The 24,270-nt window shown below is 45.6% G+C and overlaps 1 protein-coding gene across 2 annotated transcripts in view; it reads left to right on the plus strand.

The window, feature by feature from the left end:
* Window positions 1–24,270, plus strand: part of TRIP10 (thyroid hormone receptor interactor 10) — an 88,394-nt gene that overhangs the window by 47,315 nt on the left and 16,809 nt on the right. For both annotated transcript variants that reach the window (XM_081175866.1, XM_081175867.1), the window contains exons 2-9: window positions 9,498–9,613; window positions 13,440–13,496; window positions 14,299–14,446; window positions 15,699–15,761; window positions 17,481–17,585; window positions 18,769–18,897; window positions 21,123–21,269; window positions 22,412–22,615. In XM_081175866.1, the coding sequence (XP_081031992.1) occupies window positions 9,498–9,613; window positions 13,440–13,496; window positions 14,299–14,446; window positions 15,699–15,761; window positions 17,481–17,585; window positions 18,769–18,897; window positions 21,123–21,269; window positions 22,412–22,615 (969 nt within the window). The remainder of the gene's footprint in view (window positions 1–9,497; window positions 9,614–13,439; window positions 13,497–14,298; window positions 14,447–15,698; window positions 15,762–17,480; window positions 17,586–18,768; window positions 18,898–21,122; window positions 21,270–22,411; window positions 22,616–24,270) is intronic.

Here is a 24,270-nt window from a genome sequence, read left to right on the forward strand (position 1 = left end):
TTCAATCTTTTATGAACCACGTGCTGGGCCCTTTGCTCTACAAGAATTGCGTTGCCTTTCTAGATGATGTGTTGGTGTATTCTGAGAATGAGGAGCAACATGTGAGAGACGTCAGAGAAGTGTTGAGCAGACTGCAAGCCAACAGGCTGTGGGTCAAACTGGAGAAGTGTCGGTTCCATACCAAGGAGGTGGAATTCCTGGGGTACCGCCTGTCAGACAAGGGATTGGCCATGGATCCCGGCAAGGTACAGGCAGTGCTGGAATGGAAAACACCCAAAACCAAGAAGGATGTGCAGAGGTTCCTAGGGTTTGGAAACTTTTATCGTAAGTTCATCCGCAACTTCGCCCATCTGACGGCGCCCATCACTGACTGTCTCAGCAGTAAGAAGAAGTTTGTATGGACGGCGGAGGCGGAGCGAGCGTTTGAGGAACTGAAAAGGGCCTTCGCCTCTGAAGAACAACTTCTGCATGTGGATTTACGAAAGAAGCTAAGGGTTGAAACAGACGCATCTGACAGAGCCATAGGGGCGGTGCTTCTTCTGCAGCCGGGGAAGGAGGAGTCGGAGTGGCGTCCGTGTGCCTTCTTCTCGCGGAAGCTGAACAAATCCGAGAGGAACTACACGGTGTACGACCGAGAACTGCTTGCTATTCATGAGGCGTTCCGGAGATGGAGGCATCTGCTAGTTGGTGCACAACATAAAGTGCAAGTGTGCACGGACCATAAAAATCTAGAGTACTGGAGAACGGCGCGAGTGCTCAACCAAAGGCAGTTGAGATGGGCCCAAGAGTTCTCCAAATTTAACTTTGAGATTTGTTATGTGCCAGGCCCAGAGAATGTTAGGGCGGACGCTCTCTCACGCAAACCTGAATATTTGGAGGGGGAGGGAGCACCCGAAGAAACCCATATCATTCCAGAGGACCGCTGGGTGTGTGGGGCGACTTTGGTGGGGCAAAGGGAATTGGTAGAGGGTACGGTGCAGGATGCATACGCCCAGGGGAAACTCAGGGATCTCAGAGGGGAGGAAGACAAACCCGGTGGTTTTGAGGAGAGAAATGGGGCATTGTATTATAAGGGAGCGTTATATATACCTGAAGGGGAATTGAGGGAGAAAGTACTCAAGCAGCTGCACGATAGCCCCACAGCAGGGCACTTTGGGCAACACAAAACCATGTGGCTGGTTACCAGGGAATTTTGGTGGCCCAAGGTCAGGGAAGATGTGCGGGAGTATGTGAGAGGGTGTGAACAATGCCAAAGAGCCAAGGGGGAGAGGCAGGCGCCGGCTGGTTTATTAGAACCACTGCCCACACCTGAGAGACCGTGGGAAGCAGTGGCAATAGATTTCATGACTGATCTGCCAAGGTCTAGAGGGAAAACAGCCATCATGGTTGTAGTAGACCTGTTAACTAAAATGGCCCACTTCATAGCCTGCTCACATGCGGTTACAGCAGAAGAAACCGCCAAATTGTTTGTAGAGAATGTGTTTAGGTTGCATGGCGCCCCCTTGAGGGTGGTTTCAGACCGAGGGAAACAATTTACTTCCAGGTTCTGGAGGAAGCTCATGAGCTTACTGCATGTAGAGGTTAATTTCTCGACGGCCCGTCATCCTGAAACCAACGGGCAGGCGGAAAGAGCAAATGGGGTTCTCCAACAATATTTGAGGTGTTATGTTAATGACAGAGAGAATGATTGGGTGGAGAAGCTGGCGTTGGCAGAATTTGCCTACAACAATGCAGAGAACGTGTCCACGGGGATGAGCCCCTTTTTGGCTAATCACGGGTGCCATCCCAGAGCCTTCCCAGGGGGGGAGGGGGAGAACTGGAGCGTTCCAGCTGCAGAGCAGTTCGTGGAAGAAATGGAAGCGATCCATCGCCAGCTCCAACTCAACTTAAACAGGGCTAAGGAGGAATATAAGAGGCAAGCAGACAAAAACAGAAGGGAAGGTGAAAGCATCAGGGTGGGGGACCAGGTGTGGCTGTCAACCCAAGGGTTGCCATTCAAAGGAGGTTGTAAGAAATTAAGACCCAAAAGGCTGGGTCCGTTTGAAGTCATACAGCAGGTCAATCCAGTGGCTTTCAGGCTCCGGTTACCGAACCACATGAAGCTGCACCCAGTTTTTCACAGGTCGTTGCTGTCACCGTATAGAGGAGACAGTGAGGGGAGGGTCACTAGGGGACCAGCAATGGAGGAGAAGGAACACAGCTACCATGTAGCGGAGATCCTCGATTCCAGGTGGAAGGGAGATCAAGTAGAGTATTTGGTAATGTGGGAAGGGGAACCGGAGTCGGAAAACACCTGGGTTAGGGCAGAGGATGTCAATGACGAGGTTTTAATAGAGACTTTTCATCAGAGGTTCCCACGTAAACCTCAGCCTGTAGTGAGGTTCCGAAGGGAATACTTTGCCACCACCGACGAGGAAGAGGAGTTGGAGGGGTTCCCAGATTCTGAAGAGGAGGAGGATTCAGCTGGCCAGGACGACGATCGATGGAGAGAATTGTTCGAGACGTCAGAAGATGAGGAAGATTCGTTTCGGGGTTTTAGCCCTTCACCTCCCAGGGGGGAGGAATTGGGAGGGGGTGAGGGGGGCCCTGGAGGGGAAGTGGATGTCAGGGAACTGCCATCAGAGCATCAGGTGGTGGAGGGACTCAGGCAGGATGAAAGAGACTCAACTGCTGAAGCAGGGACCAGCAGGGGGAGGAGTGGGTCTCTGAGGGAATGCGAGCAGGAGGGAGGGCTCAGGGAGGCTTCCAGCGAGAACAGTGGGGAGGTATCGGAGTCTCCCATAGGGAGACCCATACCTCGCAGGAAACTGTCACGCCGTGAGTCCAGGAGACGCGTTTCCGTTAAGGAACTTCTTTGCTGGAAACGCTTCCGCAGGCAGCCACTGTCGGACTCTACTAGTGACTAGAGCAGACATGTCTGAGGAGCTCCGTCACACACGGAGGTTTGTGGGGCCGCACAAACTCTGAGGGAGCGCGTTTTCACGCACAAGCAGCTAATCAAACCCTCACATAAATTACAGCACACAATCCTTTTAAAATAATTAATATTTTTATTTGCATTTTTAATACAGAAACAAAACACACATCCCTTTCCCTCCACCCACTGATTATACAACTTTTGTACCAGTCACGACATACAACTAAATACCTAGTGACTCCCCTTCTACCCTTTTCATAATTTCTTTACTTTTCTACTAAATCGCATGTTCCAGATTTTTAACCTTCAAATTTCTTCCTCTGTTAATCTCTATTCGCTCCTGTTCTGCTGGATTTATTCAAGAAAGACCCGCTAGGTTATTTACTTGTTTATACTGGTTCTTAAAATATTCAGTGAACTTTTTCCAGTCCTCCTTATATTCTTTATATTCATTATACCTGCCAATTCAGCATATTCAAGCATTTTAAACTGCCACTATACCTTAGTGGGTACCATCCTCGTTCTCCACCTTTGTACGGCACACAATCCTAGGCGTGTTTAGTAAGTGTGGTTTGGATTGCAGCGTTAGACCGTTTGTATTTAGCACCTTCCAGTTCGGGGTAGATTTGAGACATCTTGCTGCAAAATTTGTGCCTAAAGGTCCGCTTGCAATTTGTAATCAGATCAGCAGAGGTCTTTGCTGAAGCTTCCTGCTTAGCATTTCTGAACCCTAGAGCATGCAGGGCTGGCCTTACCAATAACATGGCTTGCTTGCAGTGCAGAATTCAGCAGTTGCCAATTTTCTCCTGCCAGCCTCCATCTCTTCTGAAGTTAAGCCTGTTATTTGAATCTGCCTTTTGCTTGGGACTTTTCCCCTCTCTTTTCGGTAGGCAGAGCCAAGGTCTGAGTGGCTGACTCAAGGAAACAGCATGAAAGTTGTTAAAATTATTCCCTTTGGCTCTTGCTGGGATTGTTTCTTCTTTTCCATTGGCCAAAATATTATCTTGCTGTTGACCTCTTCTCTTGACCTAGAAGATGTCATTGCATGACAGCCCGTTGCTTTTTGGCATTTGGCATATTCAGCGCTCATGTGTTTGAGTCAGACATGGAGCTGCCTCGGAAAATAGCATCCCTGAGTTGAGTTCTTCCCTGTTGTCACTTTTACCTTGTGTTATGACATCTGCTTGTGTGTTTCCCCACTGGAAATGTACAATGCAACCAGGTAAATTGTTCCCTATACAGTGGACGCTCAGGTTGCGAACATGATCCGTGTGGGATGCATGTTCGCAACCTACAGCATTCGCAACCTGCAGCGGTGCCTCTGTGCATGCGTGGGTTGCGATTCGGTGCTTATGCGCAAAGCGTGAGTTAGCGCTTCTGCGCATGCGCAACTGCCAAAACCCGGAAGTAACCAATTCTGGTACTTCCGGGTTTCAGCGGTCCGTAACCTGAAAAAACGCAACCTGAAGCATCTATAACTTGAGTATGACTATATTGTGGAGGGAAAGAAAACTCACCACAGGGTTTCTCTTTTCAGTAGTAGCCTTGTGTCAATCTGAATCTAGTCCTATGCTTAGAATACTTGTAAGCTTTTCGGTAAAAAGGAGATGGTAGGACTCAGCGAATACTGTTGAGGCTTTCCTAAAATGTTTGTGGGAATTAATGTTTTGTGGTTTCATTTATCTCATTGCTTTGTGTGGTTTATTTTGAGCACTCGGAGAGAGGGGAGGAAGACAGCAAACCACACAAAGCATTTCCCTCCCCAGTTGGCAAAGCTCATTTGACATTAGCATGAAACCCAGTAAGGTGGAAGACTAACCCAACAGATGCAGCAGGCGTCTTCTCTAATAACCTTTAAACACTTGCCGAAAAGTTTTCTATTCAGGGAAATTAAGAAAATCAATTTCCGTGGTAGCTGGTTTGTAATTTTAAATCTTTACGCGGTTTTTATTGTGCATGGATAAAAACTGCTTTGATATTTTGTTTTATGAGATTGCAGCATAATTTTTTAAAATAAATAAATAAATAAATAAATACACTGAGCAGAGATGGCGGGGATGGCCCAATTTATGCTTCCCAAGACCATAAACAGCTATTCTTTGAAATTTGCACTTCTCCAAATTTTGGGATGCAGTTCTCCAACCAAAATGCATGTATTAAAATGCCTATATTGGGGAAAGTATGCACGAAAATGAAAATGTGCCTTGGTGACTGTTAGAGAAATGTACTGTTAGAGAAAATGGCTTGAAAAATTGACTGTTAGGGGAAATGTACACTAAAATGCTGGCATATTTTGTGATGGCTTTTTTAAAAAAATCGCAAACTGCAATTAAAATTGCAAACTGATGAGGAAATTTGTTGAAGTGAATTTAAGATTGGGAAAATGAGAAAGTGAGGTATTTACAGATCCATCTATTCCTAACACTAATAACAGACTACGTGGAACATCTGTGAGGACTGGAATAAACTCAGAATCTAGCCTGTTGCCCCTGTGTTTGTGGCCCACTGTGGATTTAAAGCAGGGTACTCTTAACTACACTAGATAATGTGATGTAATTAAACTTTTGGAAGCAGAACACCAGGTAGTTTAGTTACATAAGCAGTATATTCAGAGAGGTTTTCAGACTTTCTTTTCATCCCCCATGCATGCATGCATGCATAAAAATAAAAGTTGCTTAGCTACGGTGCTGGAAAACTTCCTCAAATCTACAGCAACTGCAAGTAGGATTTTAAAACAGGATTCCACATTGAAGAAGTGAAAAATGGCTAACTGGCTTTGCTGGTGTGAAAGAAAACCTCAGTTGCTTTTAAACCTTGGTGTCTGCATCAAGAGTGTGTATTCAACAATCTTATGCAAGGAAGTTTCCCTTTAAAAAAAGAAGTTATTGATGCTTATAAATTAATTTTTTTTACTTCAAGCCTTGGCAGCTGTATGGTGCTATAAAAGCTTCCAATGGAGGGGCATAGCTCTACTCTAATTCACAAAATAGCAGAACTCCGATCTGAGTCACGTGTAAGATAGACAGCTTGTTAAAAGGTGGTAGAAAAATCCTGCTTTCTGCTTGTACAGTCATACTTTGGGTTACAGAGGCTTCTGGTTGTGCGATTTCAGGTTGCGCACCGCGCAGAACCCAGAAGTACCGGAACGCATGCACAGAAGCGCTAAATCACACTTTGCCCATGCGCAGAAGTGCCGAATCACGACCCGTGCGTGCGCAGAAGCGCCGCTGCAGGTTGCGAACACTGTAGGTTGCGAACATGCATCCCGCACAGATCATGTTCGCAACTCGAGCGTCCACTGTACAGTCCTACAGTGGTACCTCGGGTTACAGACACTTCAGGTTACAGACTCCGCTAACCAGGAAGTATCTCGGGTTAAGAACTTTACCTCGATGAGAACAGAAATCATGCGCCGGCAGCATGACAGCGGGAGGCCCCATTAGCTATAGTGGTACCTCAAGTTAAGAACAGACCGCTGGAACAAATTAAGTTCATAACCAGAGGCACCACTGTACGTTTGTTTTCGAACAGCTTAGTTCTCGAACGTTTTGGCTCCTGAATGCCACAAACCCGGAAGTGAGTGTTCCGGTTTGCAAACTATTTTTGGAAGCCAAAAGTCCGGTGGGGCTTCCACAGCTTTCAGTTGGCTGCAGGAGCTTCCTGCAGCCAATCAGAAGTCGCGCTTTGGTTTCTGAACATTTTGGAAGTCGAACGGACTTCTGGAACGGATTCCGTTCAACTTCCGAGGTACGACTGTACTGCTCCAGACCTCACACTCCACCCATGGTCTCTGCACCATTCTCAGCACTGTGGCTCATGTTGGAGTGTTGTTGTGTGCAGCGCAAGTCCAAATTAACTTGGGGAGCAAGCCCATTATGATTTGCCAAACAGGCTCAAACTAGGCTTATTAAGAATATGATTTAAAAGGTAACGGGACCCCTGACCATTAAGTCCAGTTGTGGCCGACTCGGGGGTTGCGGCGCTCATCTCGCTTTATTGACCGAGGGAGCCAGCGTACAGTTTCTGGGTCATGTGGCCAGCATGACTAAGCCGCTTCTGGCGAACCAGAGCAGCACATGGAAACGCCGTTTACCTTCCCGCCGGAGCAGTACCTATTTATCTATTTGCACTTTGATGTGCTTTCGAACTGCTAGGTTGGCAGGAGCAGGGACAGAGCACGAGAGCTCACCCCATTGCGGGGATTCGAACTGCCGACCTTCTGATCAGCAAGTCCTAGGTTCAGTGGTTTAACCCACAGCGCCACCCGTGTCCCTTAAGAATATGATTAGAAGCTGCCTTTTTTGAGAAAAGCAGAGGATTACCCTTCTCTGTGTCTTTTCTCCTGTGTAATACCTTCCTGTACCTTTTGTTTTGTAAACTCAGCCACATGTCCTTGGGTGGTCCCTTTCTCCCACTGTTATGGAGATTGTTGTGTCAAGGGGAGTGTACTGCCCTGACTCATATGTTTCCCTTCTTGCACTCAGATACATTTCTCATATCTGTTGCGAACATAAAGAAATACTGGCAAGGATCCAAGAGGTCGATATTCTCAGTAGATCTGGTGGTTAGTAGTTGCACATTGAGTGAGGAGACAGACTCTGCTTATCAGGGTTCGAAATTAGCAGGGCGACAGGCGCATTTCATGCCTGAAGATTCTCCATTTGCGAGCACCTCAAAAAGTCTGGGTGCCATTTTTTTTGTGCCTGGCTGACACTCAAGGTTTACTGAAATATATGTGCTTTGAAGCCTCGAAGTACAGTTGTACCTTGATTCTTGAATGGCTTGGTACTTGTGCATTTTGACTCCCGAACGGCAAAAACCCGGAAGTGTTCCGGTTTTCGAACGTTTTTCGGAAGCCACACCTTGGTTTTCAAACGTTTTGGAAATCGAATGGACAGATTACGTTCAAGAACCAAGGTACAACTGTATATGTTAAGGGTAGACAAATATGTTAATGAGTTTAACAATAAAGAATAGAATTTTTGAAAACTGAAGTATGGTACCAATATTTTTTATTGTCAACACCAAATTAAACATATATTAACAATTTCTGTTAAAAATGTGATATTAACAATATGTCATTGGAATGGCGTATTAGTTCCTGCTTATCAAAATAATAAATAAAAAGTGTTGCCAACCGCCCCGCCCCCCAAAAAATGGCGACTAGACATTCTGTTTTGGTGCCCACAGGTCCCAAAAACCATATCAAACTGTGATAGCTTTTCTATCACAGTTTCTATCACTAACTCCTTAACTATGCAGAACCCCGGGCATCTGGGAGATAGAAAGATGTGCTCCAGTTCTCCTTTTTTGTCTGCTTTCAATGGGTCTTGTACAGGGGAGATTCCTGGTGGATTTTGCCTTGTGTTAGTGTGTGTGGAGGGGAAGGGGGCAGTTTCTACTTCCAGACTCCAAAATGTTATGGGTTAGACCAGGCACTGGCAAACTCAGCCCTCCATATGTTTTTGGGACTACAACTCCCATCATCCCTAGCTAACAGGACCAGTGGTCAGGGATGATGGGAGTTGTAGTCCCAGAACATCTGGAGGGCCGAGTTTGCCTATGCCTGGGTTAGACCTATGAGTAAGGCTGGCAAGGGGACACACTCATGTGGGCATCTGGGCAGAGCTACATGACTGGCACCTCATAACGGACAGGCCTACACCTGCAAGCTCATTTACCTGTTGAAATTTAGGCACTGAGCCAAATGGATAGATCAGTGTATGGCAGATAAGCCTTGTTGCTGTTATGCAATCCCTAAGTACGCATCTCTTCCTTCCTGCCCTGACAGGCTCTGCGCCGTTTAACCTAGCGCTTTCTGAGTTGGTTAGTGTGTGTCTGGGCTGCGTCATTTCAGACAGTGGGTAGGGGCTTGCATGGCCGATATTTTCCCCCTTCTTCACCAAAAAAAAGTTAATTTGCATAGAAAGCTAACTTCTTGTTACCTTTATACAGTGGACCCTCTGGATACGAATTAAATTCGTTCCAGAGGTCTGTACTTAACCTGGAAAGTCCGTAACTGGAGGCGCTGCTTCTGCGCATGCGTGCGGCACAATAGAGCACTTCTGCGCATGACGAAACCCGGAAGTATATACTTCTGGGTTTGCCACGTTCGCAACCCGAAAGTTACGTATCCAGAGTGGTACATAACTCGAGGGTCCACTGTACCTCGCTTTTTACTCCAAGGAGCTCAAGGTGACAGACGTGGTTCCCCACTTGCGCCCTGCAGCGTTGCAACAAACCGATGAAGTCGGGTAGGTAGAAAAATGATGAAAGACCCAAAGCCACTCAGTCAGCATCATGTCTGAGTAGAGATTTGAAACCTGGACTCACAGCTCCTAGTCTGACAGAGGAGCCAACACACTTCAGTGGCTCTGTTGGGAAAGGTTCTATCCTTGACCTGGTAGTTTTCCAGCTGCAGAGAACTTTGTGTGCGAATCCTCAGCTGCTGCTGAAAGTGGTTCAATCCAGACGTGTTTTTTACCATCTAAATGCGTGTTTGGTTCCGCCTTTTGGGGCCAGCACAACACTTGCTTTCGATGTTGTTTGGTAACGTCTTGCCTTCTCTCTTCCCCTTTAGGATCAATTTGACACAATTGAGCGCCACACTCAATGGGGCCTGGACCTGATGGACAAATACGTCAAGTTTGTGAAAGAGCGGACCGAGATCGAGCAGGCGTATGCAAAGCAGCTGAGGTAGGTATTATGCCTGGGTTATTACAAGGACGGCTGAGCCTGGTAGGGAATGGCAAAGCTTGGGACGGGCCATGGGGAGGGGAAGGGGAAGGGATACATCGCTAACTGACCATTGCTTATGCTTGGTGTTGGAGAATAGCAGTTTGTCAGGGAGAGCGAGGTTTAAAAACTTGCTCCTGAGGTGCTTGATAGATTCTGGAATAGTGTAGAGAGAGTGGATGGAGTGACTTTTTTCTCCCCTTCTCAAGATACTTGGTTAGAATCAAGTTGATTTTTCATTCGGTTTATGATGGACAGAACAATGAAGTTCTTCACACTGTGAATAATTGTGGAACTGCCACAGGATGTAGTGATGGCCACTATTTTAGATTCAATAAAACAACGACAAGAACAACACAGTGACAACTTGGTTCTTGAACCTAATCCATTCCTGGAGTCCATCTGACTCCTGAAACCGTTCAAAAACCAAGGCACGGTTTCCAATTGGCTGCAGGAGCTTCCTGCACTCAAGTGGAAGCCGTGTCGGATGTTCGGCTTCTGAAAAACATTTGCAAACCAGAACACTTACTTCCGGGTTTGTGGCATTCTGGAGCCGATTTGTTCGGGAGCCAAGCCGTTCGAGAACCAAGGTACCACTGTAATTGCCATCATCTCTTATTAAACCCGTCCTTGTGAATTGATCTAATTCTCCTTTTTCCCCCATCCTGCCCCCCAATGCTTGTAGGCACTGCTCCTCCAAATACTAAATGTTGGGGATAAACAGAAAAGGGGTTCTCCTTTCATCTCCCACTTGTGAGCACCCACTGGATGCAGGATGCTGGATTAAATGGACCTTTTGGTCAGAGCCAGCAAAACAGTTCTTAATTGAGGCTTACAGTTTCATTTCCAGCATCTGCTCTGTTTTTATTCATTCTCTCTCTCTCCTCCCCTACCCCTCTCCCCATGATTCACTGGTCCAGCCGAGTTCCCAAGCAGCTTTGTCCAGCCTTTGAGACCCAGTCTCTTTTCTCTCTTGCCCTCTGTCCCTGCGCTTCTTAAAGCTGTCTCCTTCCCAGCCACTTGTTCCAGCTGTCCCTGAAGCAGAGCCAAAGACTCGCTTTGGACGGAGCCGCTTGTCCAGGAAGACCCAAAAGAGTGTTGAATTTCTGGCTGACTCAGTACTTCAGGGGCCATCCAAGTCCCTTTGCTCTTTGGCTGGATTCTGTGACACTCATTCCTACCACCACCACCACCACCCAGTCTGCCGGTCTGGATGACCAGGCAAACTTGGAATTGGGAACAGAGTCCTCCGAGGTGATTGAACTGGACAGCAGCAGCACAAAAGTTGGCTGCTTTGCTTTCCCCTCCTCCTCTTCCTCCAATAACCGAGTTGGTTAGTCTGTTCTCGTCCCACCTCTGCTCCCCACCCCCCACCCGTCCTTTTCCACGGGTTTTACTCCTTTTAGAGTCAAGAATTACTCATTTGGCTCCTTTCCCTTAAAAGGGTTTCTCCTCTTCTCTTGAGCCCTAGAATTGCAAAAAAATTCAGAAAGGCACAAAGTCCATCAACTGCGGGCTCCTTTATACCTCAGCCTCCTGCCACCACTTCACGCACCGTTTGCCAAAACCACAGGAAATAACTAAACAAAGCGTCTGCAGAGCAAGTACAGTGCTTGCTCTCCTCCTGTTGCCCCTCTTCTGAAGCTTGCTTGAAAGCTACAGCTGAGCCTAGTGAAGCCTGTTCCCTTGGCTGAGCCGTATAATGAAACTACGAGGCGCAACTCTGTGGGGAAGCAGCTTAGGGTCCCCAGAGAGAATGCCTTCTCCCTGGCCACCCCATGCCCGAGGCTCTGAGGGCAGAGGAACCACCAAGAGGGAGGCCCCTGCTGATCTGACCACCTGAGAGGCTCTGTGGGACAGGAGGCAGCCTTTCAATGGCTCCCCGTAAGTTTCCAATCACAATTCAAAGTGTTGGTGTTGACCTTTAAAGCCCTAAATGGCCTCGGCCCAGTATATCTGAAGGAGCGTCTCCACCCCCATCGTTCTGCCCGGACACTGAGGTCCAGTGCCGAGGGCCTTATGACGGTTCCCTCACTGTGAGAAGCCATTTACAGGGAACCAGGCAGAGGGCCTTCTCGGTAGTGGCGCCCACCCTGTGGAATGCCCTCTCACCAGATATCAAAGAGATAAACAACTACCTGACATTTAGAAGACATCTGAAGGCAGCCCTGTTCAGGGAAGTTTTTAATGTGCAACATTTTAATGTATTTTTAATCTTTGTTGGAAGCCTCCCAGAGTGGCTGGGGAAGCCCAGCCACATGGGCAGGGTACAAATATATTATTATTATTATTATTATTATTATTATTATTATTTATTATTATTATTTCAGGTATTTGGAGTCTGAGTTGTTTAGGGCTTTAAACACGAAGGTGAGCACCTTCAGTTGGGCTCAGAAATGAACTGGCAACCAGTGCATTTGTTTCAGAACAGGGGCTGTATGAGATCTCAATGGAACTCCAGCCAGTTCATCTGTCTGCAGCTGCTTTTTGGACCAACCGAGGTTTCTGAATCATCTTCGAGGGCAGCCCCTTGTACAGCACACAGTGAAAATCCACTCTGGAAGTTACCTGGCTAAATCAGGTGGTCCTTGTTTGGTCCTGCAGGCATTAGAAAAGAGTTTACTTGACTTATGGAACAACATGGACACTGCGCCAAAGGGAACATTTCCCTGTTAGAGCCAGAGAGGTCCTTTCCGTCCTTTTGGTACAGCATATATATCTTTTTTCCCAGGCTGGAAGTTAATTATTATTTACTTCAGTCTTCTGTCTAGCTTTGTAAGAAAATCCAGTTCCACATAAAAGTGGCTCAACTTTCCTTATTTTAAAATGCATCCCAACTTCATCATCATCATTATTTTATTTGTATGCTGTCTTTCCATAGTTAAAACAATGCTCAAGGCGGCTTACAACATGACAATATTTACATAATTACCAACGTAACAAAAGTCACAAGCAATAAATAAAACACATCAAAAAGTACCCAACCAAATGGAAAACAATTTCCACATAAGTCATAAAATCTAAAACTAAGAATATGGCAGTAGTATCAATCACAATTTAAAATGACATAGATAAAAAGTAAAAGCCATTTAAAAAACAAAAACGGAGCCCTCTCTGCCCACCAGCAGCAGCAGTGGCAGCAGGTCTTTATGGAGCCTGTCAGGCCTTGCCCCAAGCCAGGGGGAGAGAGGCAGGGCAGGACCCTTCAGGTCAGTCCTGGGCAGCAGGCTTGATTTTCTCCCTATTTCAAGCTCCTGTTGTGGGTCTTGCCAATTCTGCTGTGTATTTCTAATATTTGAAGAAAAATTATTTGGAATTGGGGGAGGGGAGCCTACTTTTGAAAACAAAAGATTGATGTGACCAAAGATCCCAAATGCACACTTTAGAAAAGATAAGGAGGATAAAATATTCGCTAAATATCCAGCATTCATGGGAAATTGTTGTATAAAACATTACCAGCTTATTTAAACCTGTCACATTTGATAAGAATTATCTCTGGGATGTTCATCTGTGCCAGTTATCAGCACTTCCATCTACACATGACTGCAGCTGAATCTTATAGGCCTAATATCGAAGCTGTCCAATTTTTTACCTGGCTGCTGTTTGATTTGTTAGCCCTACGGTGCAGCAAAATGAAACAAGGTGACAGGATGTCAGCCAACAGATGAAGGCAGGAGTTTGATGTCTGAATGATATAAGGAGGCATGGGGAGGGTGGGGGCACAACGGGAGCTCATCTTCAGGCAGCAAAATGCCTTTGGCTAGCTCATTTTCGCTCTCATTTATAGGAATCTTGTGAAGAAGCATCTTCCCAAGAGGACTACGCGAGAAGACCCAGAATCAAAGTATGTATTGTGTCAAGTGCATGTTTAGCTGCAGCGATGCATGAGATATTCCTACTCAGTGCTACACATTTTTGCGGCAAAAGTACTCTGACCACAAAAACTTAGGTCAGTGGTTCACAGACTTTTGTGCTAGCAAGCCCTGGGCCCTTTGCAGGGCCAACCACCCAAGCAGTCATTCAGGGTGGCAGTAAAAAAGGTAAAGGACCCCTGGGCAGTTGAGTCCAGTCAAAGGTGACTATGGGGTTGCAGCGCTCATCTCGCTTTCAGGCCAAGGGAGCCGGTGTTTGTCCACAGACAGCTTTCCGGGTCATGTGGCCAGCAGGACTAAACCGCTTCTGGTGCAATGGGACACCGTGCCGGTAGCCAGAGTGTACAGAAACGCCATTTACCTTCCTGCCACAGCAGTACCTATTTATCTACTTGCACTGGCATGCTTTCGAACTGAAAAACACTTATGTCCCTATGGCGATGGCAGTCCTGAGATTATCACCCCTCTTTTATTGTCCATTCCGGGTCGCCCAACCACTGCCACTACTTGATCTTGGCAGATCAAGATGAGCAGGTGACAGCAAAGGTTGCAATCAGAATAAGATGAGCCATTTGACTATTGAGTCAAAACCCCAAAATGTATTTTATATAATTGACTTTTATTTCTATTCTTTGTATATTGCATTGTTGTTTTATTGCTATGGCCGATGGCTGATGCAAATAAAGATTCATTCATTCATTCATTCATTCATTCATTCATTCATTCATTCTCTGCTGCTGGGCACAACCTTCCTGCCTTTCCTCTTCTTTTCAGGTTCTGCCAATATCAGGCCTTCCTTCAGGTGGTGAAGGAGCTGAACGACTTTGCAGGCCAGCGTGAGCTGGTAGCTGAGAACCTTCTAACGCGGATCTGTGTGGAGGTTGCCAAGTACTCGCAGGAGCTCAAACAGGAGAGGAAGTCGGTAAGGTGCTCCCCTGCCTTTGTAGTGTCAAGAAACTCTGCATAGTGGTCAACTGGGGGACCAAATCAGGTTCTGATTCTGCTGCCCAGGGGTCCTGAAGGGGTCCTATTTTGTGCTCCCCTGGCTCTCTTGCTACTTGTTCAGCAGGAGTTGAAGGCATATTGTCCCTGGCCTTTTTGCCTTTGTGCTCGCTTAACCATCTGCATCATCTGGGGAGAGCTTCCATGCTACTTCCAGATGTTCCTGGTGGCTGCTGGCATTGGCGTGGAGATTTTTTATGTACTTACTTACGATGGCCAAGATCCAGAGAACTGTGAAACTCAGTTCTGTAAGCCCAAGAGGGCTGTAGATCTGTTCTTAGTTTGAGTAGCAGCCACTGCATGCTGCGTGGCAAACTGCTTTCAAAAACTGTTTTTGAGTGCTGAGTGCACCATGCCTTATTGTAAAGCACCCCCCTTAAAAAAAACAACCACATCCAATTTTGGTTCATCTGTCACTCTTCCATCAGGAGAGTGTTTGCTAACAGAAAAAGCCCAATAAAATAAAATAAAACAACAACAAAATCAATTTGAATAACATAACAAAAAGGGGACACTAAAAATATCACCTTCTTGTCGCTAAATTCTCCATCAGCAGTGTTGACTTTTGAGTCACTGAGGGTTGGGAACTAGGATAATGTTAAAATTAGGCAGGTTTTGGAGAGGAGGGCTAGCAATAGATTCAGGATTTGAAAATATTGTAGCCACTGTGCTCTCTACAGCGTGTGTGTTTAAGTCTGTTTTTATTTATTGCAGTATTTCTGTATGACTTTTCAAAATTAAGTTCTATGGAGCAGTCTGCATGACTTCAGCACAGTGGGACTAGAGTACCTGATTAGGAAGTAACCTTGAATTATGAGTAGTTCTGGTTTTTCAAGCTGAGACATCTCCTTTGAAGCCCATCCCACTCTGTCCCAAAACACTCTTTTTCAGATTGTAGAGAGTAAGGACTTGGACCTGTTTGGGGGCCCATTTCTTCAGTAAGTTTTCTTAGGGTTGTAGTGTTCTGGTGAAAAGATGGGAAGAATTAGGTAGATCGGGTAGCAGGTAGGTGCAAGAAGACTCTTTTGGTAGTAGCAGGTGGCCTTTTGCTCTTTCTGAGGTACTTCCGTCATCATTTGAAAATGATTGACAGAACTGTTTGGGTTCTGGCAGAAGCATCATGACACTTCTATAACAAAGGCTTTCATTCGGTAAACTTTCTCCTTCTCCAGCACTTGCAAGAAGGCCGAAGGGCTCAGCAGCAGCTGGAGAACTCCTTCAAGCAACTTGAAAATGTGAGTTGTTTTCATCTTCAGCCTTGCTCTACATGCGGTGTGCAGAGTCCGAGGCTCATATGCTCGGAAGACCTAAAACAACTTCTGTGGATTTGGCCAGTGTTCGCAGCAGGAACACAGCTGTGGAGGGGTCATTGATCCCTTTAGAATTCTCCAAACATTTAGTGAATGGAAACATCATTTTTTTCCACCAAGAATGTTTCCTCTGTCCTTTTTTCAAAATTAAATTTGGGGATGACAGATGGAGGAAAGCAAGGAAGAGGACAGAATCCAATGCACATGGAAAGAGAGAGGGGAATGCACAAGCTGTGGCACTGGCTTTATTATGGCATCAACCATAGAATCTCCTGTGTTACCTTTGGAAGTCTCCAAGAACTTCTCAACTTTTGTAAATCATCGGGGGGCGGGGCAGGGAGATCCTAGCTTGGGCTATGCAAGAACAAATCTTTATGAGCAACAGAGGCGCAAACTCCCCAGAAACAAAACTGAACCCATCTCTGGCATTGTCGCTAGCACTTTGTTATTGTTGCATGAAGAGTTTTAAGAGAAGATTTCAAAGAAGGTGCAATAGAATGATGTGCAAATGAGCCAAGACTGAAACCTTGGAAGACCACAGGGATCTCTTGTCAACCTGTAAATGTTTTTCAAGAGCCCTTTGTAGGGGTGTGCATGCATTTCTCAAAAAGAAATAGTATACTTGCTCAAGTTTCCCTTAAAGCAGAAAAAAATCATATTATAAGACCTTGCATACATTGAATGTCCTTCCTGCATACATTCACACGCAGGCACACTCAGTTTTTACACGTGAGTGTGCATGCACTTGCCAAAGTCAGTTCCTGCCTTCTCTATTTTGGCTATACAGTGCCTCCATTGTGATTCACCTTCCTATGTTCTACAAGGCACAAACACATTGTTGTGTTTACTTTTCCCCACATTAATTAGTGGGGGGAATTGTTTGTGGGCTTTGTTTTACTTTAGAGCCCAGTTTAGACTATTCAGTGGGCTGAATTTTGAGCCCTGCCTTAAGCATAACCTTGAACGTGGAGACAGTCTGGAAAGACAAATCTTAAGTGGCCTTCCAGTTGGTGAACTTCAGTGAAGTTCTTGCTGTCTAAACTGGGAAAGGCCCCCTGTCCATTCTCCACCTCTCCCCTCCCTGTCCACTGGGGTACAATCAATTGTACCTGAATTACCCCCACCCCAATAAATTATGCCGTCTGTCCCCCCACCCCCAAATAAAAGGTGAGCTCACTTTTTTAGTAGCTTCTTTCAAAGCCTCAGCAAGCTTTGAAAGTAGCTCCATAGACCGTGTACACAAACAGCCTTTCCACCCACTCCTTTTCCAGTAAATGTTTGCATGTGTCACTTAATTGTAAGCCTGCAGCCAGAGTCTTTTTTAGTGTTATTGATTGTACTGCACCTTGTTTTGAAAGCCCATTATACATAACAATCTGTTAACCCCTCCTCCCATTTCCAGCTTTTATTTGAAAGCCCAGAATGGGGCAAACAAAACGGGAGCACTTAACAGGTGGTGTGATATAATCCTGCCTGTGAAACCAAGAGATCTCATCACCCAAGTGCGAGTGATGCTCGTGTCAGTATCCCTGCAAGAGAGATATGGCAGCATCTAACGCTTTGCATCCAAATGGATGTAGCCTTTCGTTAGGCTTGCTGTTGTGGTCATCCCTCACTCTCAAAGACTCTCTCTCTTAACCGCAGAGCAAACGCAAGTTTGAGCGAGACTGCCGAGAGGCTGAGAAAGCTGTGCTGACTGCCGAGAAACTGGACCAGGACATCAATGCTACCAAGGCAGATGTGGAGAAGGTCAGTGCTTTTGAATAGGAGTGTGCCACTGCTCCCCATCCCTAATAATGTTTAGGAGGGTATCAGAGTTCTTCTGCAATGGAAGTCATGACGGATCTCCTGAGTCCCTTGTTTGCTTGTGCCCCATAACTGACCACCTACCCCTTGCTTTTGCTTATGAAAGCTTTCTAAGCAAACCACAGCTTCTTTCTCCCGTTAGCCATTAAAGCCAAGACATCATCTTTTGGGGGGATAGTGGGCGGGTGGGTATGGAGGACTCCCTGGTCCTGAATGGGGTAACTGTGCCTCTGAATGACCAGGTGTGCAGCCTGGGAGTCATTTTGGACTCACAGCTGTCCATGGAGGTGCAGGTCGTTTCTGTGTCCAGGGCAACTGTTTACCAGCTTCATCTGATACACCAGCTGAGACCCTACCTGCCTGCAGACTGTCTCATCAGAGTGGTGCATGCTCTAGTTATCTCCCGCTTGGACTACTGCAATGCACTCTATGTGGGGCTACCTTTGAAGGTGACCCGGAAACTACAACTAATCCAGAATGCTGCAGCTAGACTGGTGACTGGGAGTGGCTGCCGGGACCACATAACACCGGTCCTGAGAGATCTCCATTGGCTCCCAGTACGTTTCCGAGCACAATTCAAAGTGTTGGTGCTGACCTTTAAAGCCCTAAATGGCCTTGGCCCAGTATATCTGAAGGAGCATCTCCACCCCCATCGTTCAGTCCAGCGCCGAGGGCCTTCTGGCGGTTCCCTCACTGCAAGAAGCAAAGTTACGGGGAACCAGTCAGATAGTTGTTTATTTCCTTGACATCTGGTGAGAGGGCATTCCACAGGGCAGGTGCCACTACCGAGAAGGCCCTCTGCCTGGTTCCCTGAAACAGGAGCAGGCACCACTCTGGCGAGACAGTCTGCAAGACAGTCCTACGGTTTACATCTTGTGGTTTGTTTGGGAGAGCTAAACCCACAAGCCTAGGTTTGGATGACTTACTAAGCCCAGGGGCAGGGAACCTTGGTTCCCCCTAAAATTTGCTGGGCTCCCTTGATCCCTGAGCACTGGCCATGTTAGCTGGGGCTGGTAGGAATTGGATTCCCTCAGCGCCTGGAAGGGCCACAGATTCCCCACCTCTGCTGTAGAGCTGACTGTAACCAAAGTATTTCTGCTGATCCATTTCCCCTTACCTTCTCCAGGCGAAGCAGCAGGCAAACCTGAGGAGTCATATGGCTGAGGAGAGCAAGAATGAATATGCTTCATATCTGCAGAAGTTTAACCACAATCAGAGCCAGTTCTACTTTTTGGAGATGCCACAAATCTTCAATGCAAGTCTCTCTAAGCAACTTCCTAACATTTTAGTTTAGAGTTTTCTGCAACTCCCTTTACCCTAAGCCGTCCTTCAAAGTAGCCCTCAACAAACAATAAAAAGCCGTAGAACAGCATTTTAAAATAAACCTTGCTCTATAAAAATCAACCATCTAGCGATTCTTCTACGTGAACCGAGCTGATTTGCAGTTCCGCACTAATACACAGATCAGAATGCAATCATCCTTCTGCCCTTCTCAAAATTTTGCGATACAGTTCTCTGCTCAAAGAAACATAACAAAATGCATGTATAAGTTTTAAATGCATCCCAAAAGCATATTTGTGGCAGGTCATGGGGGAAATAACAAAATGCAAATTTTAATGCAGGGTTTTGTTGTTGTTTTTTAATCACATACTGATGTGGAAACAGGGCAGAACATACTTAAGAACAAACACGTGTGAAACTAGCATGAACCAGAAACACACTCTGATCTTTCCATCCCTGCAACAAGGGGTAAACGTAACAGCTCTAAAAACTAGCTGTCCAGCAGCAGCAGATTGGGACCAGCGAACGACAAGGATTGCTAAAAGCTGGAGGAAAAGATAGACCTGCCTCAGGTCACCTAAAATGAAGCAAGCGCCATGGAACTTTCAGAAAAGGGAGTTCCATAAAACTAGAGCTTCTCCTAGAGCAACTCTTTTTGTGGCTCCTCCTCGTGGAATATTTTCTCTCTGTCTGACTTCAGATATTGGATAGGCTCTCAGCCTTCCCCCAGAAGAAAATAACTTGGCAGTGGAGGTCATTGGAGACCTATAACACATGTCTTCGTCAGGAAGTTCACCTTGGGCCACTGCAGCCTTGTTAATCTCTGTTCTGCGGGGAAGGCTTCTAGCATTTGTGGGAAAAGGGGCTGGTTGGGAATGTGGAAAGATCCCACGACAAAGAAAGCAGGAACCTCCTCTCTGGGGGTAATGGAGGAAGGTGGGTGGGTTAATAACCTTTCCTAACTTCACAAGTGCCATTCCTGGGGTGGGCTTTTTTTTAAAAAAAATCCTTGAACATTATTAGGGCTGCCACACAAAGTATTCAGGCTGCAATTGTGTACATACCTACCTGAGAGTAAATTCCAAATTGAGCTGAATGGGACTAACGTCTGAGTAAGGAATGCATGGGATCCTTTTGTTAATTGATTAACCGTCTGCTTTAAAACCTAAAATTTTAAATTTGCATTTGTGTACTACCAGAACCTCAGTAATAAGGGCCTTTTTGAGATAACCTGACAACAAACCATAGCTACCCTTCTTAAAAAGGAAAGGTGGTTTTAAAAGGGTTTCTTATTCATTTCCCACTGCCTCATCAGAAAAACTTTAAAAACATAGCTTAGAAAATAAAGAAGGCAGTTTATTGCTGCATCGATTAAAATTGATCCTTGCCAGTTTTTAATCAACTGATGATAATCCTGAAAATGCTAGAAAATGCACTCACACCCTTGTTGTCCCGTTACCTAAAATCTTTTTATCTGGAGACAACTGGGAAATTGAGCCTGGATGCTACTGCATTAGAACAAACCCAAATGCGAAGAACAGGCAAGAAAAACTGATGAGTTATGTGGAGTTGGCGAAGCCGACAGACAGACTTCGGGAAAAGGACAGTAGGGATTTTGAAAAAGAGTGGGAACCTTTTATATCATATTTGCAGAAACAAAGAAAGAATATTGACCTGATGGTAGGATTTAAATAAACATTCACAACCTTATGGATAGGGAACAAATAATGTAATAAAAGGGAAAATATGATATTCGTAGAAAATAGCAGAATATACTAATGAGATTAATAAATCAGAAATGGAAGCTGAGGGAAGTCCAAAAGGGGGGAGGGAGAGATGTTATGTAAGTTGAATATTATAAGTATATTTGTAACGAGAGAAAAGAAAATTAATTTAAAAAGTTTATTTTTTAAAAAAAGAACAAACCCACATGCAGCTATTATAACAGGCATTTTTTAGATGGCATCGTGACATTTTAAAATTTTCACCAGCCTTCCCAGTGCCACATGCCTTGCTGACTGCAAGGAACAGAGGCTTGATAACCAGACGGGCCTCTTCGTTTTGTGGGTGATGTGGGTTCTGGTAGGACGGGGGTGCTGAGGGGATCCCAGCTCCCTGTGAGGAACCTTCCCTCTCTAATCCTCAAGTTCTGATTGTCCCTTTTGTGTGTGTTGCTCCCTTCCTTCCCCCCATTCCTAGAAGCTGCAAGAGATGGACGAGCGGCGGACACTGCGCCTCAAGGAAGGCTACAGTGTTTTTTCAGAGACGGAGCAGCAAGTTATGCCCATTATTGGGAAGTGCCTGGAGGGCATGAAGGCAGCAGCAGATGTGGTGGATGAGAAGAACGTAAGTGCCTCCCAGATAAGTTGTAACATTTCCCCTGTGTACTGCAGAAAAGTTGGTGTGCTGTCAAATAACCACTGTAGTCCATGCATAGGTGGTAATAATAATAATAATAATAATAATAATAATAATAATAATAATAATAATAATAATAATAATTAATAATAATAATTTATTTATACCCCGCCCTTCTGGCTGGGTTTCCCCAGCTGCTCTGGGCGGCTTACAAAATAGATAAAACATAATAAAGCATCAAACATTAAAAACTTCCTGATACAGGGCTGCCTTCAGATGTCTTCTAAAAGTTGGATAGTTCATTATCTCCTTGACATATGAAGGGAGGGTGTTCCACAGGGCAGGCGCCACTACCAAAAAGGCCCTCTGCCTGGTTCCCTGTAACTTCACTTTTTGCAGTGAGTGAACCAGCAGAAGACCCTCAGAGCTGGACCTCAGTGTCCAGGCTGAGTGATGGGGGTGAAGACGTTCCTTCAGGTATACCTTGGTTCTCAAACAACTTGGAACCCAGACACTGCAAACCCTGAAGTAAGTGTTCCGGTTTGCGAACTTTTTTTTTTTACTCACATTTCAGTTCACAATATGATCTGTGAAAGGCAGGCTTTACTTGGTAGTTACATAAGGAAAGAGTAAGTTTGTCTCATAGAGAGACTGAACTCACGTGCTGCTGGCTGAGAGCCAGCAGACAGCAAAATTACATTAATAGAACAGAATGACTGCAGGAGAGCAGCAAAAGATCATCAAGAGAGCAATAAGAGACAAGACAAACTGAGAAAATGGCTGCATGGCTCTTTTGTAGAGTCAGCCAGAGCCATGGCCACATGCAGGAAGAGGAAGCTCCAGACCAGTGGAACAGGAAGTTACACTGGCTGGATGTCCCCCTGCTTGTGCCCACTCTAGGGAAATAAGGAGTGTTGCATTTGACCGTACCAATGGATTACATCCCACAAACTCAGTGTACTCTCAAACTATCACAAAATTTCTGCCATATCCTCTTCGGGTCCTCAGCAGGACTGATAATGGGTGTCCCCAACCCCATCTCGTTTGTATTGTGTTGGCTCAGCAGCACAACTGGGCTGGAGGTGGTTCTGTTCCTCCAGGTCACTCAGAAGGATGTTCTTCTCCCGTAGGATTCCCAGATGCTGATTGAACTGCACAAATCGGGCTTTGAGAGGCCAGGAGACATGGATTTTGAAGACTTCAGCCAACCCATCAATCGTACCTCATCAGACAGCAGCCTTGGCAACCCCCGTGGCACCCTTGATGGTCGCCTGGACCCCCGCCTGCTGGGAAAGAGCAAGGGGAAGCGCTGGCCCTTCAGCAGGAAGAGCAAGGTGAGGACTGGCATGGAGGGCCTGGGGCAGCCTGGGAAAGGGTGGCCGGTAAGCAGGGTGGATAAAAATCAATGATTTAAAAATAAATTTTAAAAAATCAGATTTTTAAATTTTAAATTGGAATTTTTTAAATTTAAATTGGGGTTTTAAAATAAAATGCTTTTGGAGGAAAAATCTTTCTAAAGATAGTTTTCTATTTAAGTTACATTATAGTCCAAAGGCTATTCATCAGGAAATAAGGATTTGTTTTAAGTTTTTCATGTGTGCTAAAACTCAGTCTAAGCTTCTTCTTCTTTTTTTTTAAAAAAGAAGAATTTGTTTAACTACATCAGTTAACATGGATACATATGCTATAGTTACTGTTTTAGTTAAATAAATTGTTTAAATTGTTATTAAGGAAACGATTTTTTCTCCTTCCAATAAAATACAGCAGAAAAATTGTCCAAATATAAACAGTTAACTTATTAAACCTCACAATAATTTCATAATTATCTGTCTATGTATGTCTAATAGCAGAACCAAATCAGTAATTTTTTATATAACTGTAAAAACTACTCTGATAATTGATTATTCCAAAAATGAAACCTTCATGTGGTTGTAAATATTAAATGATTTAAATCAAGTCTTACTGACTAGTGCAGGCTTCCTCAAACTCGGCCCTCCAGATGTTTTTGGCCTACAACTCCCATGATCCCTCGCTAGCAGGACCACTGGTCAGGGATGATGGGAATTGTAGTCTCAAAACATCTGGAGGGCCGGGTTTGAGGAAGCCTGGACTAGTGATTTCAATCATGATTTAAATCGTGATTTAAATCATTTTGATTTAAATCAAATCCACCCTGCTAGGAAGTATTGTCCTTCTGCCCTCAACCCATTGGCCCTCAGGGCCCAATGTGGGATTTCCATAGCTACCAGGTTCTGTTCACAGATCAAGTTGTGGGATTAAAATTGGGGGAAGGATTGGGGAGAAGAGGGGTGATCACCACAGTGTTTATCTCCTGGGTTCCTCTCCAGTCCTGGATCTCCAGCAGGTTGCCCCTTTTGACCTCATTCCTTCCTCCCTGCCTCTGCCACTTTGCTCGTCTGCCAGATGGCAGCACGACAGGCAAGCTAGCAAATGCCATGATTCTGCATCTCCCTCCATGTCATTCCACTTTCTGGCTGCCCTCTCCCGTCTCCTTTCCAGCTGCTTGTACTAGTCCTCAACAAAGAGGTTTCTCCTCTAACTTTCTGGGCCTGACCAATGCTTCCCCAAAAGTGGTTTTCTTGCAATAACTAATGGTAGTCACCTCTGCCGTTGGAAGGTCGTAACTTGGCTATCCCTTCCTTCCTGTTATTCAGCCACTGACTAGGTCAGCCTCCTGCCCTTCGTGTCACCCGGGCTCTCTGCTATGGAAGCCTTGGATCTCTGCCTCTGGAACCTGCTATTCTCACTTCCAGCTGCCCCTGTCACTCAGAGGAGGGCGTTCCTCTTCCCTACAGTCCCTAGCTGACCCCTGTGTTTGTATTATGGAGATAGTTATGGCATAGGCCCAAGATCTACTTCAGCAAGCCCTCACATTTCTAGCTAGTTTTCTCCAGAGGCTCCTTTATAACTTGTGCACAGGCTGTTCTTTCGCAAGAAGCTCATTTTAGCAAGGCCTTCCTTCCTTCCT

Source organism: Podarcis bocagei (genome assembly GCF_964188305.1).
Source record: "Podarcis bocagei genome assembly, chromosome: 17".
Taxonomy (NCBI): Eukaryota; Metazoa; Chordata; class Lepidosauria; order Squamata; family Lacertidae; genus Podarcis; species Podarcis bocagei.